Raw genomic sequence first — 14,709 nt, forward strand, 5'->3', positions numbered from 1 at the left:
TAACAAAGTTATGGTTGCAGCTTTTACATGGGTGCGGCCATTGCACAAGTACATACGGTATTAGTGTAAAGTAGTGTACGGTATAGTGTAAAGGAGTTCTAGTTTATGCTTCTGTCTTCTACACTCGCGTGGTTTGATGTTAATTTTCATAATTTCGGGGGGAGGGGGGGTGAGGGGGGAATAGGACCTTGAAAATTTGTTAAATATAAATTTGACTGCTTTTTGCTGCACTATCGCAAGACTATTGATATCAGTTTTTGTGTACGGATCCCAAACTATGCATACATATTCCAGCTTAGGCCTAATTATGCATGGATGCATGCACGTGTGGGCATCTATCTCAACATGTTCCAAGAAATTTGTGTGGGAAGCCAGTGGATATGTTTTGTGGCTGATCTGCCAAACTATGGCCGCTCTTGCCTGAACAAAATTAGCCTGCAGACTCCTATACGTGATATGTGTGGACTGCCATTTTTGGAAGCAGCAGCTGTCCCTACATAACTGCATCGCTCTGAAAGATATTTTATCACGACAGAAGTTAAAAACTCTTTATTTGGCTTTTGCATGCTCGTTCATGCTTTATTACACAGCCACTTGTTGTTGTCAAGTTTTATTCAGGCCACTGTGAAAGCTTTGTTCGTATCTTTCTGTAGTTCGGTTTTCGTCATCATTATTCGGGGTGGATATATAGTGTATGTGCACATATATGGGTAATGTATTCTATTTCTTCGAGATAGACCTGGCAAAAGTTGTAGCTGCAGTGAATGGTCAAAGAAGAAAAAAAATGACATGTCTCTCTAACCTGTCTCGAAGCTTGCTTGACCTTGCTTGACTAAAGCATAGTTGGGCGGTGGGGGGACGTGGGACCACAGAACCTATCGTAATATTGTCTGACGAAAAGCTGTCCACGTAGGGGGATGCGGTTACACGTTTGAAACCTCTGCATCCTGTTGCTGAGCTGTCCAAGAGTCAGTAAAGCATGCAGCCGTCGTCAACCCCTCTTGTCTGGAGTGTCGAGGGCTGTGTCCTTCCAGCAACATCATTCAAAGGTTCGAGTTCAGATACTACGCATCTTTTCTGTCAGCCTGCCTCGGTCCCACGCTTGTGGTTTGGCACTCGGATTGACTTGTCCCTGTAATATTTCTTTCCCTTATTGGTCAATTTTTTGTGCCGCAAGGGAAGTGGACAGGCTATATATTTTAGCCATAAGCGATCGGGAAAGTAATCAGTAATTTTCTTGAAATTATACTTGCTTCAAGTAATTCATTACATTACTAAATTATCAATACATAAAATTAATTCATTAAAATACTCATTGCAGTGAAAAATTGTTCAATTATTATAATTTCATTACTGGCAAGTCTGCTCTATGCGCATCGAAGTGTCGAGTCGTCATGCATCTTTGTTGTGAAACAGACATACAGTAAAGTGGGCCCGTAGCCAGGGGGGCTTGTTTGTTCTTTAGCGAGCCAGGCAAGAGTCAGGTTTATTTAGCAGCAGATGCAATGCTCAGCAATTTCGTTTCGACTCTAGGCGTAAGCAGCGCGCAGTGCCTTCAGAACAGCGTGGATGCTATGATCGTGTCTTTAGCAACCATGTTTTCGTCCCCAGTGGAATCGGCGCTCGGTAGCTTCGTTTTGACTTCAGGCAATGCACGCACAATGCCACGAAAGTTAATCATGATGAAAACTGTTCAAGCTGAAAAGCTTCAGCCGCTGTCCGCATGCTGCATAAAACTCGCTTACTACATTGTGGTGAACGAACGATCGATTGCCAGCCATTTTTTCAGGTGAAAAAATTACCGTCACATGTGCGTGGTGGTATTGGTGGTGGTGTTTTGTAATAATGGATGGGTTCAGAGCATGTTTCGGCTAAAAACACGGGGGGTCTTGAGCCACGGTCACTTTGTGAACGGTCACAATTGACGAAAATTGGGGCTTTCACACTGCTCCTATACAAAATAAGTGCTGGACTTGCATATTCATCAAGAAAACGAAAGTGCATTGCTGTAATGAACACCCGTTCCTTGGTTTCTTGATATTTTCAATAATTCGGCATTCGGTTAATTCTGACTTTTTTTCCGGTCCCGTGAAATCCGAATTAACACGCTTTTACTGTAATGCAGGGACAAACCGGCAGGCATAGAAACTGAGCCATGTGGACCCTGACATGCCTTAAGCCACAAAAATGTGTTACTGTGCTCACTTGTCCATTAAAAAGTGCCGCTTTAACAGCCAGTATTGCCACCAATTGGCAAAAAAGTCCAGACAAGTCACTCTCAGCCTTCATACGCATGCACTCGTTACAAGGCACGCTTGCGAGTGTGCTCAGTGCAGCCACTGTGGGTCCACTAATTGTGCAATGACTAATCGAGTGCTGCTGCCATGTGACTTTCTCACTGAGCACAGACTACAGAAGTAATAATAATAATTGCTGGGGTTTAACGTGCTAAAACCATGATATGATTATGAGGCACGCCTAGTGGAGGGCTTTGGAAATTTTGATCACCTGGGGTTCTTTAACTTGCACCTAAAACCAAGTATACACGTGCCTCTAGCATTTTCGCCTCCACTGAAAATGCGACCGCTACAGCTGGGATCGAACCCGCGACCATCTGGTCAGCAGCCAAGCATCATAAGCACTACGGAAGTGTGGATGCAACTTGCAGTGGCTTTGTTAAACTCTAAGTGCAATGCGCAATTTTCTTAAATTAAGAAACTGTGTAAAATGATAGAAATAAGCGGTATGTAGTCAAACTAGCTGTCAGTACTCAGACAACCGTAATACTCGCTTTGCGGAACCCACTTTGAGAACTCCCTGCCAACAGCAGATTCATGGGGTGACAGTGGCGAAGGAGGGCGGGGTGTGTCTGTAGGGCCAGTAATCACCTTCCCCTCTTGAAAACTGGGAAGGAATGACATTTTGACACCTGTTACAGATAGAAACTGCATGTGCCACGCTCACCTTGTCACTGATGCTTCACCACAACGCACGTCTTGTGTGTTGCAGTGAAGCCTGCATGCGACATTCCATGTCAACAGCCCGATTGATGGCTGCTCTTGTGTTGCTTACATTGGAGCAGCATTTATGGGTTGCATATGCAGTAAGAAGTTGCAGGAATCCTGTTGTACTCTTCCAAGTGATCCCAAACTCCATTTTGTCTACTCCAAACCTGCTGGATGCACAATTTTTTCAGCTCCAATCCTGCTCCTAAACACACTTCCTTCTGCTCCAAATCTGCTTCAAGATAGCTCTTTTCCTGCTTCAAAAATTGCTACGAATTCTAAACTGGCCTGACCACCACTTTCACAAAGTGGGCATGTACATGAAATGACAGTGGCAGGTATTAGCTTGCTCATTTTATTTTGTTAGTTCCGACTGCGTTCAGTCAATGCAGGCATTTGAATTATTGCAGTTCTGTGGTTCCTAAGTGATACAAAGCCTCATTGCAAGTACACATCTTGATGTCGTCATTACAATTCTGTGTATACACACACAGAAGCTGGTCTTGTACACTGCTATTCATTTTTGCTTTCAAAAAGGACAAAACTTTTTAGTTGAGATGCCCTTTTGTGTGAATATAATGATCTGACACAGCACGATTAAACACGTGGATCTTTCTTCATACTTGACACAAAATGTCTTGTAAAAATAAATTTGTTGCATAAAACATTTATTTGTCAACTAAAATACCTTGTGCACATTATTACATTGTAACATCACTATACAAAATACACATTTGAACAGAAATGGTCCTATACAATTGTTATTGCAACAAGCACACAATTTCCCGTATGGGTAAAACTCATATACAGTAAAGTTGAAAGTTGGGCGAGTTGGTGGTAGTTCATGTTAACGTGTGAAGCCGCACACGGAGACAAGGCAGGACAATCGCTGCTCTACAGCTGTCAGTCTATTTAAAAACATTCCTACAGTGTCCTACTAGTAGTAGTAGTAGTAGTTAAAATAGGTTATTTTGATATAGCAAACTTGTAAATAGGGCTAAGATTGAGAGCGTGCTATTAACTTTTTAAAATGTCTCCTATGTCCTCTTCTAAACATTGATGTCTTTTCTCTGTCACATTAGACTGTCGCGTTCAAATAATGTACCTGCTGAAAAAATGCTGCCAAGGGGACGTGGGGCTTAGAAATTAATTCTAAACTGTAACTTCTAAAAAAGTAAATATATTCTTGCCATAGTGCATCGCCAATGGGTTGATAAGTTCTTCTTTCACAGCCTTTAAACCTTCTGTATTTGCTTCGTCAAGGTCATTCAAAATGCGAGATTTCTACATAAAAAGAAAACATAGTGTGGTTGCACAAAAGGTAGTTTGTACTGTCTACTCTGGTGCTATTCTAGGATTACACTTTTTACAGGGACAATTTGTTTTGTGTGAAGCATGTTCACCCATCATATAAGGCTTTGCAGAACTCTGAATGATATGTGATAGCCTGCCAGATTTGGCATGCTTCACGTAACATGCATTTCCACAGTACATTGTGTTCACATAACACAATTTCGTGACAACACCTGCGGGTTGACAGGACAGTAATACGTAGAATAGCTGCCTAAAGCTTTATAGTGGCCATGTCATTCGCGAAACTTGGACGTGAAGATGATAAGAGAAATGTGAATTCACCGTTGAATATTAATGAGGCGTTTGCTAGCAAGATTGCACGTTCTAGTACGGCAGCATCTGAAATGCAGAGTAGACAAGAAGGAGTGTCGTTCACCTCATTCAATCGGTGTATTTGTGGAATGACTGCAGCTACTTCTACAACTTTGACACACATGGTGGATGGCACAGCTAGTGGCCATCGCAGGGCAATGACCGTTATGTAGTGATGGTTGTGTGTTATAAGGTGCGCTTTGGTGGCATGCTGGTAGCGAGAGTGCGTCCACCGGGCTGGTTCACAAGTGTGTAGTTGCCGGGCGTGGGCACGAGCAGCGTGTCATTCTCGGCCAGGGTGAATGCTCTGCCAGCTATGGTGACACTGGCCGATCCTTTGAGTTGCCAGAGAAAGGTCTCCGTGCCGGGGCACTGCGTCCCGTGGGTTCCGTTGCCAAGCACCACCATGGTTGTCTGGTGGCCCTGCCCGAACAGATCTCTGCACACAGGTTTAAGATTTGGAGGAGTAGGCACGATAGATACCATCATAGAACCTACCCACTGGCTATCACTTTGAAGGCTAAATTGTAAGTGCACTGCATCGCTTAAGCATTTTGATTCATCCCAAACAAAATAAAATTGGATAGATACAAATTACGGAAGTAAAATGTATGAGCGCACTCGAGAGGCATCAGTTATGGGTGTGCTCGCCCTCCCTCCACCTTTCTGAATTTGTCGTGGTCGTGTAGTGAAAACTGTCATAGCATGATGTATCATCATGGTAAGAAGGATTTCACAACTATGAAAAATGGGCAAGAGACCCAGACCATGTATGAGTTGGAACAGTGTCTGCATCCTTGACTCATTATGGATCGAGTAGCAATATTGGTGAAGACATGAAGTGGACAGTTTCAGCCCCGCATCGCTAATGATTGCTGAATGCTATCCCAGCCATACAGAATTGCTAGCAAACAGCAGCCATAGGCATCTGATCCTGCCAACTAAAATGTCCGGTAGCGTCATGTTCAATGCTGTTGCTATGTGCACTAACTACACTTTGCATTGTGTTAGGCCAGACTTAGTGCATAACATAGTACTGACCTCTTGCCGCTTTCTTGGTCCAGCTGAGCCCTGTGTTTTTCGAGCCACCGGTTGAGGTTGAAAGGTGCTTCCAGCGTCGTGCTGCCATCCGGCTCGTAGGCTGGTTTCACCAGAAAGGACTTTGGGCCAGGCTTTCTGGTGCGGTGCTCTTCTGAGGCCATGAACTCGTTGAGCAGGTTTGCCAGCTTTTGCGTCAGGTCATCACACTGTAGCCAGCGTTCGTACAAGATTTCTTGGCAGCTTTCATCGGTATAGAACCTGGACATACGAAACTGCTGTCAGAGCAAGGTGCAGGTGAAATACAGTGCTATAGTGCAGTAGTACTGCGCCTACTTAAGACCTCACCATGTAGTTATCTGTGGGTACTTTTCTAAAAAGAAAATGAGCATGAAACAACACGAAGAGGGGATGAGGACCAGCATTGTGAATTCACGTGTTGACCAGCATTTGCTAAGACATCATACTTCAATTAATGCATAACTTTGCAGCACACTTTAAAACAACCTTATTGGCCAAAGCAGCTGCCTCATTTTAGGATGACATTGCCATTTGGATATTTGTCAAGGATCTCTTGTTCATAATAATATTCAAATGCAGATCAGAAGGAAATTCTAAAGGGACCTTGAAATTTTTCAGACATTTTTTTTTACAGACCCATCTAGCCGGTAGTGCAACTCTTTTGGCTTTGCAAGAGCAAATAGTCAGGTTTGCTGACCATTAGCACCACCTTTAGCTTTAAGGGTTCTTATGTTTATTGCGTACCATTTTGCTCTGTTGCGAATTGCTTTCTTATGAATGCGTAAAGTGTCAGCCATCGAAAAACACACCATGCCGCAACAATGTGGATTATAGATGCTACTTTTTGAGGGCCTCGGAAACCTGCGAGACACGTGCATCACATCATTTATTCACATCATGCATCATACAATACAAATGTAATGCCTAATATTACATGATATTACAATATTGAACTGATTTGAATAATATTCACAGTTGATTGATTTATTGATGTTCCCTGTGTAGCACATGAGAGTGGTAATCAGCCCACAGCACAAACAGAGGCACAAACAGAAGCTTGATGCTCGCCAGACATGACACTCTAAAAAGAAAGACCACAGTGCACTACAACGCATTGTATGCATTTCTTCAACACGGCTTCTTGGGTGCCGCGATGCTCCCTGCGGGCGACTACTCAGAAATGAACTCCAGAGACAGCGACGTCAATCTGTACTCCCCTACAGGCTGCAACAGTCCAGAAAAGAGGTGCTCCCTCGCTCAAATGGAAAGGTTATACGTTGCTGCGTTCTTTTGTACTTGGAGCAAAACGATGCAAAACGTCCTTGCAGATCATAGTATAGAATTCTGGTGTAGGTTCATTGAAATTTAAGATGATTGGTTTTTTTTTTTAGTTCCCATGCAAACAAAAGAGACCAAGTACATTCTGGTGTGCATTCAGCATGTTGCTGAGTAAACAAACAAAAATTCAAAAGAAAGAAGCAGCAACAAGATTTGGAAAAAAAATTGCCAATGCCCACTTTTCAGCTTGTTTAAAAGCCAACGTTGTTTTTTTTTGCTGAAATGGGTTTGCACAGGAATTTATTTTGTTTTCAGTAACAAAATTGCTTTATGTAAGCTTAAAAATCAGGAAATCGTAAGAAAAAAATATTTTTTGAGAATCTCTTGATCAAAGTCGAAACATCTTGTTACTGTGTAAGCCACCTTTGCCTCCCTTGTCTCAGTTTACATTTCCTTGCGCTAAAACAAAGGATGCGCTGAAAAATGGGGTTTGGTCCCAGTGTGTGGAGGGATTTTGCTATATAAATATTTCGGTGAAATGTAAAATTAGTTGGGAATGCCCACTGACTGTCCTTATCTGAACAGACCCCGGGATATTTCTGTCGATTTGTTTCAGAGATCGTGAATATGCCCTACGCTGCCGCCCTCTACCACGCAGCCACCTGATTTTCAGAAGTGTAGATAGCTGGGCCAGTTGGTATGGATCCATGGAAGTAAGCAGCGCGAAAAGCAAGACAACGCACGCAGGAAGGAATGACGCGAACAAGCAGCTAATTTTAATGGAGGGGGGGGGGGGCGGTGCAGCATATCGCAACTGTTATGATCAGCCAGGTGCCGCAATGAGCCCGATCCGATGGGTTTCCGAGATGTAATTGTTATTTATACCAATTTATGCTAATTACCGTTAAAACTAGATCTAACGAAACCAACCCGATTTTACGAAGTTCGCGATCTAACGAAGAAATTTCCATTCCCCGGCATATAACCAATAGGTTTCAATGTTGTCCACAACCCGATTTAACGAACTGATTTGGCCACTAAATCAAATTTAACAAAGTTTTTCCTGAAGTAACCGAGTGAAAAATCGGAGATTTCCTTCTAATTTTGGCCGCGACAAGTTTTTCTTCGACCGTGCGCTCTCACGCGGTGTCCCCTGTGTCAGGGCCCTCGCGGACTTTTCAGACGCGCAGGCTCGGGTTGCCGCCGAATGCAATGCCGTGGTAGCTTTTGTGTGTCGCATCGTTACAATTTTAGATTTCAAAGGGCCGAGAAATCGCTTTCCTGATTTAACGAAATAATTCGAGCTCGGTCATCGCTTTGCTAAATCGAGTTTCAACTGTATATGACTCCAATTTTAATGTGTGAGATACCTGAATGTCCACTCTATCATATGCAACCCTTAGCTTAACCAATTACATCCCTTTTATATGTCTTTATTTTTATCAGAGTTTTCGGACAGCTCGCACGGTCGCTTGACAAGGTGGTCTTGAATATGTCGAAGTGTCACTTGGTACTCGTGCCACTAACATTGAAGTACCAGCGCAAAGAGACCCCTTGTGGGTGTCTGTTTGCGCTAATAGTACTTCTTTATTTCGCTCAGAACACTTATTTGCGCTCTAGTCCACACCTTACGTAAATCCATGCCAAATCAGAATTGCCAATGGCGTGAAATCTCGTTTATACGAGCTTCACGGAAACCGGAAATAAGCCGTATAATCCGAATACTGAGTTATCGAAAGCAAGGTCGAAAGTATGAAAATTCTGTAACTTGTGCGCTCGGTGACAAACGTCCGGCTGGCGTTTCGAATCGGCAGTGTGGCTGTTCTCTGTTCTAAGCCTGTCGTGGTCTCTCCCCACAGCTACAGGCGTGGAATACAGTGTTCGTCGGTCAGTGGAAATTGACGTAATCTAGTGCACTGGAACATAAAGCTGTCTATTTTAGAAATACCGGTAGAAGCCCATTTCTGCACTCGTATTACCCTATTTCGGATGAAAAACGTGATCTCGTTAGCCCTGCAAAAATACGTTGCTCCTATGGGACGTATGCCGAAAAAAGAAAGAGGGAGCGTATTATCCCGAAAGACGTATTATGCAGAATCGTATCAACGAGGTTCCGTCGTAAAACGCAGTGACAGACAAAGCGATGTTCCTTCGCGCACCTCATGCAGTCCAGCTCTTGCTGTGTTCGTTCCCGCTCGATGACGAGCCCCACCGTGTTGGCTCTGCGCTGCGGCGAGTGCGGGATCCTCCCGGGCAGCAGGAACACCTCGCCTTCGCTTATCACCACGTCCTTCACCTTGCCGTGTTCGACCACCTTGAGGAGCATGTCTCCGCGGAGCATGTACATGAACTCCTCGCCTTCTTCTAGGTGGTAGTCGGGCCGCACGTTGGGTCCACCCACGCAGAACACCTGCCCCGACACAGAGAGAGAGAAGTGGTTCATTGAACAGGAAAAGAAGGCACTATTTTCTGCAACCCTTGCGGGAGCACGGCTCAGCCCCTAATAGAGAGACCCCTCTTGCATAGGCGCGCGCACAGATGAGGTAAAGTGGGGGAGGGGTGGGGTCAGCCCTCCCCCCTTAATCATCTAAGTTGGCGCGAAGTGTGCCCATACTCGGTCGGACCTGTCCCGTCGCTAATTATAGGAACACTAAAGTGAAACGATGAATTAGTTTAGTTGACCTCTGAAAACTCCAATGACGCTGTTTTCTCTATCATAGGTTTATAACAGCGGGGGAAATCAAGGTCGAAGTTTCATTTTTAAATTTCGCGCCGAAGTGTCCGCGCTTGACGTCACGGATTTCAAGGTGACCTATTTTGGCGACATTGGCTCAATGAAATTTTCTGAAACTTTGTATGGTAAGTATCTGGCCTCCTCAGAGGACAATGCACTTCATTTTCACCGAATCGATACTACGTGGGACATAGTAGACGCCGTCAAAATCTATGACGTCACGGTAATTGATGCGGGAATTTCAAGGCGTCGCCAACCGTATTTTCTTTTTGCGCGCTTTTTAGCTTACCAAGCGTCTTCTCGCAGTAAACGTGGTGTTTCTGGTGTTGTGAAAGAGTAATTTCTTAATACGAGGAAAATCGTTTTTCGCTTTGATGTCCCTTGAAAGTGCAGGGTTATGGCCATGTAGGTTTTTCACGATAATGCCGGCCCAGGATCTATGATGTTGCATTACAAGAACTGTTTACTTCCCTACCTTAATTCCCGTAAATCCAGGGACAAATGGCAGGCCGTTGTGAAAAGCACGTCATCGCTTCATATTCGTTTTTCCGTCCATTGCGAAGCTTGCTTTCATTTGGACTCTACCAACAGGGGGAGGGGGTTGAATTTGCCCCCTCCCTCCCCCCTAATGGGGAGCGCTGCGCACACCTATGCCCTCCTGCATGCGACGCTTCGACACCCTTTCCTAAAGGGGCCCTGCAACACTTTTCCAAGTAACCGTCGAATGGCTTCATTAAAGGAGTTCATTGCCTCATGAATCGACTGCCGCAAAAATTTTTAGAATCCGTCAAGTACGAGCGGAGTCGCAGGGATTTGTCGCACGCTGTAATTGCTTTCTCTCGTACCGACAACACGCTAAGCAAGAAAGGATTGCATGGGGGAAAGAAGTTACATCACGCGCGCGTCATGACCTTGAGCACTTTTTTTTTCTTCGAACGCGCGGCTTACTTCAATGTGATCGCGAGCGCGCGCTCGGGCACACGGCGGCCTCCCGCGGCGGCCGCGGTAACTACGCAGCTCACAATGCTCAAATCGGCCAATGGACGTGAAATAGGGTATATGACGCGGTCATTTGGGTAGATGGCATCATTTGCAGAAAGAAGAGGGAACGATTTCTAGCTTATAAATGGGGGGGGGGGGGGGGTGTTAGGACCGTTCTTTCCGCGAAGTTTTTCGATTTCACATGCGTGTGCACGCACGCACGAACATGCACAAAGGATAGCCCCCGCCCCGCCTCCTTCCCTCAAAACAATTTCTGGCCATGCCCCTGGCTGCACGTCATACCGATATGGAAAAAGTATTTGGCAGCATTAATATTCCAGTAATTAAACTTTTGTCGTAATAAGTGATGTAATGAATTACTTCTGTGGGCTGATAATTTGGCAATGTTATTAAATAGCTCAAGCGAGTTATTTCTAGAAAATTACTGATTACTTTCCCATTTACTGTTGGCTACGATATAGCATGTGCGCTTCGATTATGGCACAAATATTGACCAAAAAGAAAGAAAAATAACAACGACGAGTTAAGCTGAGTGCCAAACGTCAAGCGTGGGAAATTGAACGAACATCTGAGATTTCAACGTATATGTGCTGTGAATAAGGTGTACGTGACTTATAAATGATGACTTTTGTTAAGTAATTTCATTACTTTTTGAAAGTAATAGTCATGTAATGTCGTTACTTTTGACCAGCTGTAATTTGTAATGCAATGTAATTACATATAAAGATTCATGCAAGTAATTAGTAATGTAAATTAATTACTTTGACAGTGAAGCTGTCAGTCTACCCAGTGCCGGCGTCGTCGTCATCGTAGTATAGTAGTCACGCAGGTCACATGACTAGAAAGGGAAGTGAATTAACAAAAGAAATGATATGATGATGCTCGAAATAATGTTGAAGATGATGCTCGAGATGATGAAGATGCACGTGATCTCGCTAGCCAATCGCACACACTCACGCGCTCACACCTTCGCTGTCGGACGGCTTTCACTGCGTGGAACTGGCTGACCGTTCTGTCGCCGGCCGCAATCTGTCCAACGAAAACAAAAACCTCCGCGCCGCGATGACGTCACCCTGCGTTGCTTAGCAGCCGGTTATGCAGCTGCGCGCCTGCTTCGCTAGCCCATACACGGCTCCGCCACCTGGAGCTTGCCTGGACACTGCGCGCAACCGCTCTGTCGCGCCAGACGTGAGGTCACGGCCAATCGCGCATGCGCCCCTTCATTCTGTACAAAGCCGGCGCGTGGGGACGGCGCGCGGCGCCAGACGCAGACATGGGGAGACCGAAGAAGGTTCGCACTGCCGATGAGGAAGCCGCTTACCGGGAATCGAGGTGCGCTGCCAAGCGAGACTGCTGGACTCGACTCGTTTAAAGTAGTCCACGACGTAGTACGGCCAAAACGGCGAGAGGCGACTGTGCGGACTCGAGTGGAACTTGGCATTACTTCGTATAACTCAGCATCACTTGGTATAACTTGGCGTCACTTCGTATGGCCAGAACCAGCTTATAGGAACCGATCAGCTTCGCTGTTCCTTTAGCCTTGCGCCACTAGTGCAATCTACGCCCGGCTTTTCTCATATCTCTGGTTCGTGCACAAATTCGGGGCCAATTATAGACACGGAGTGCATGCAGAACTCCTTGATTTCCTAGTTGGTGCGTCTTACAGAAGGAATAAAGAGGTTTCCCGTGTCACTTTTTTTGCGTTCGTCTCGTTGGCGCTTTATTCCTTCCGTAAGGACACGGAATTTCCGAGAAAATCGCCTGATTTTCACGGCGCTTCTGTTGTCCTTGACGCAATTGTTTCCCAGTGCTGATAATGTTACCCTGAATGTACGCCGACTTGCACTAATGAAGTCCGATTCTCGCTCATGATTCCGTCGCGTGTCGCGATCTCTCGGCTTTTCACGCAGGCAGTAAACGGGTGAGTGTGTTGTGCTGTTGTTTGGGTGGATATAACGAAAGATGGTCACGAAGTCATTTAGATGAATACACGTTGAAAGAAGGCAGCGATATGTGGGATAGTGATATAACCCATGCGACTACCTCTGTAGGAAGCAGGCGTATATCCTCCCGGTTGATAAAGCGTGGGTGATGCGGATTGACCACGGTTAAAGGTAACACATGCACTAAATGACTGAAAGTCGCACGGTTCGTTGGTATAGCTCTGCACATCTTTCGCAACCTACTGTTCGCACCTTTACGATCGGCTGAGAGTACACGGTGCCCCCGCCGGATGGTTGCTGCAAACGACCTCGTAAAAATGAAGCGAGCTGTAAAAGACATCGAAGAGGAATGGGGGGGCCCGTCCGTTCGGAGCAACTGGTTTTCTCATCCACTGACCTTGAGCTGACCGTCGCTGTGCATCATCTTGTTGCAGATTGGCGGCAGGAAGTACGCCTTGTTGTCCTCAACCCACTGATTCAAGTTGTACTTGACGGCGCCCATGGCGGTTGCGATGACGGATGCCCTACGCTTTCGGAGTGGCTTCCTGCCGTCGACGACGCACCCGATCTTGCCCGGCTGAATGTGATGCGCTGAGGCGGTTGCACGTCGTCGTTTGGTGGGACTCGAAGACCTCAACGGCGACGAGCTGTGCTGACGCCGTGGTCCGAACGACCCGTTTATAGTGGCCGTCGCTATCATTATGGCGTGTCGAGGTTTGCACAAAAGATACGGGTGGTGTGGCCGCGGTTGCGGTGACAATTAAGTTGTTTCCACCAGGCTCTTCGAGGAGCCCGGCTTGCGTTTGCGGAACTTTCTCAGTTGATTGTTGTCTTGCTTCTCGGGCGACACTGGTATCTTTAGCGGGTACGCGAGATAGAACAAGCAGTCAGGGCTCCTCTGCTTGTGGGGCTTACGGCGATATGTTTTGTCGATCCAGGCGACTATCTATATACAGCCCCAAATTTTATCTTGCCAAGCATTATTTTGCAAATGACTTTCAGAACAGTGCGCGTGCGTGTAGCCTTTCGTCCGGGTCCCCTTTCTTTTTCTAACGTCTTAGCTAGATCTTGTGTTCCTTTAAGAGTCTAGCATAGAGGCCGTCTGTCTTGAAGGACGCCTACTACATGCACATATCCAATGCCAATGGGTTTGGCAGCGCCGATGGTCACTGCGATTCCGTGATGCTGGACACTGGCTCCTTTCCAACGGTGACGCTGCACAAGCAAATAAAAAGGTTTTGTGAATAAAGTAACAATTAAATACAGTGGCACACTTGAATATACTGCCATATGCAGCATTGGAAGGTGTCCCACGGGTCAAGTGCTGACTGCCACGACTGCGCATGCGCAGTGTTTACCCCGCTCCTCTGCGTATATGTTGACGGATTCCACATGTTATTGTCACTGCGTAGCATCATGGCGTGCAGCCCAGGCTGCCCGCTTCAATCCCACTTCGACTGTGTCACTTTCCTAAATGTTAAAAACGGCGGTGGCTTAGATCTTAAGGTATGTGCTGTTTTGTCGATATTGCTGATAAGTTTGTTTTGACACCGATACGTAGGCCTATAGGGACGGCATCTAGGTGCGAAAGTGTTCTTAGTTCCCACGCTCTCGCGAGACAGTCGCTGCACAAATTTAAATTAAGTTTGTTGCCTTTGAGAGGAAAACCTCAAGTTCTAGTTTAATTAGTTGGGGCGTCTGTTACTTATATAGAATTTTGAGTTAAAGCTTGGCAATTTTTGAAAGAAATATTGCAGAAAGCCATTAAGTAGAAAGAAAATGGAAGCCCGAAGTTTACGTGCCTATGCACCGCCAAAAAATGCCGAGGTTTTTTTCAGGTACACGTGCTACAATTTAAAGCGGACAAATTTGATATACCAATTTGCAGCCTACGTGTGAAACTGTTACATTGTTTGAGGAAGTTTTGTAAAAAGTCCCAGCATATGAATTGGTATCATTTCGGTGTGGCATATAATGGATCGATTTTGTCCGTTTTAGATATATTAGGTGCAGCAGACAGATT

At 45.5% G+C, this 14,709-nt stretch overlaps 1 protein-coding gene across 1 annotated transcript; it reads right to left on the minus strand.

The window, feature by feature from the left end:
• Positions 1-4,086: 4,086 nt before the first annotated feature.
• On the minus strand, positions 4,087-13,629 carry LOC119390198 (3-hydroxyanthranilate 3,4-dioxygenase). Its single transcript, XM_037657767.2, has 4 exons — positions 13,084-13,629; positions 9,167-9,417; positions 5,712-5,969; positions 4,087-5,109 (listed from the first exon to the last, which is right to left on the minus strand). Exons 1-4 carry the CDS (start codon positions 13,384-13,386, stop codon positions 4,857-4,859), a joined length of 1,065 nt encoding a protein of 354 aa, XP_037513695.1. The 5' UTR covers positions 13,387-13,629; the 3' UTR covers positions 4,087-4,856.
• Between the last annotated feature and the right edge of the window lie 1,080 nt (positions 13,630-14,709).

Source organism: Rhipicephalus sanguineus, chromosome 4 (assembly GCF_013339695.2).
Source record: "Rhipicephalus sanguineus isolate Rsan-2018 chromosome 4, BIME_Rsan_1.4, whole genome shotgun sequence".
Taxonomy (NCBI): domain Eukaryota; kingdom Metazoa; phylum Arthropoda; class Arachnida; order Ixodida; family Ixodidae; genus Rhipicephalus; species Rhipicephalus sanguineus.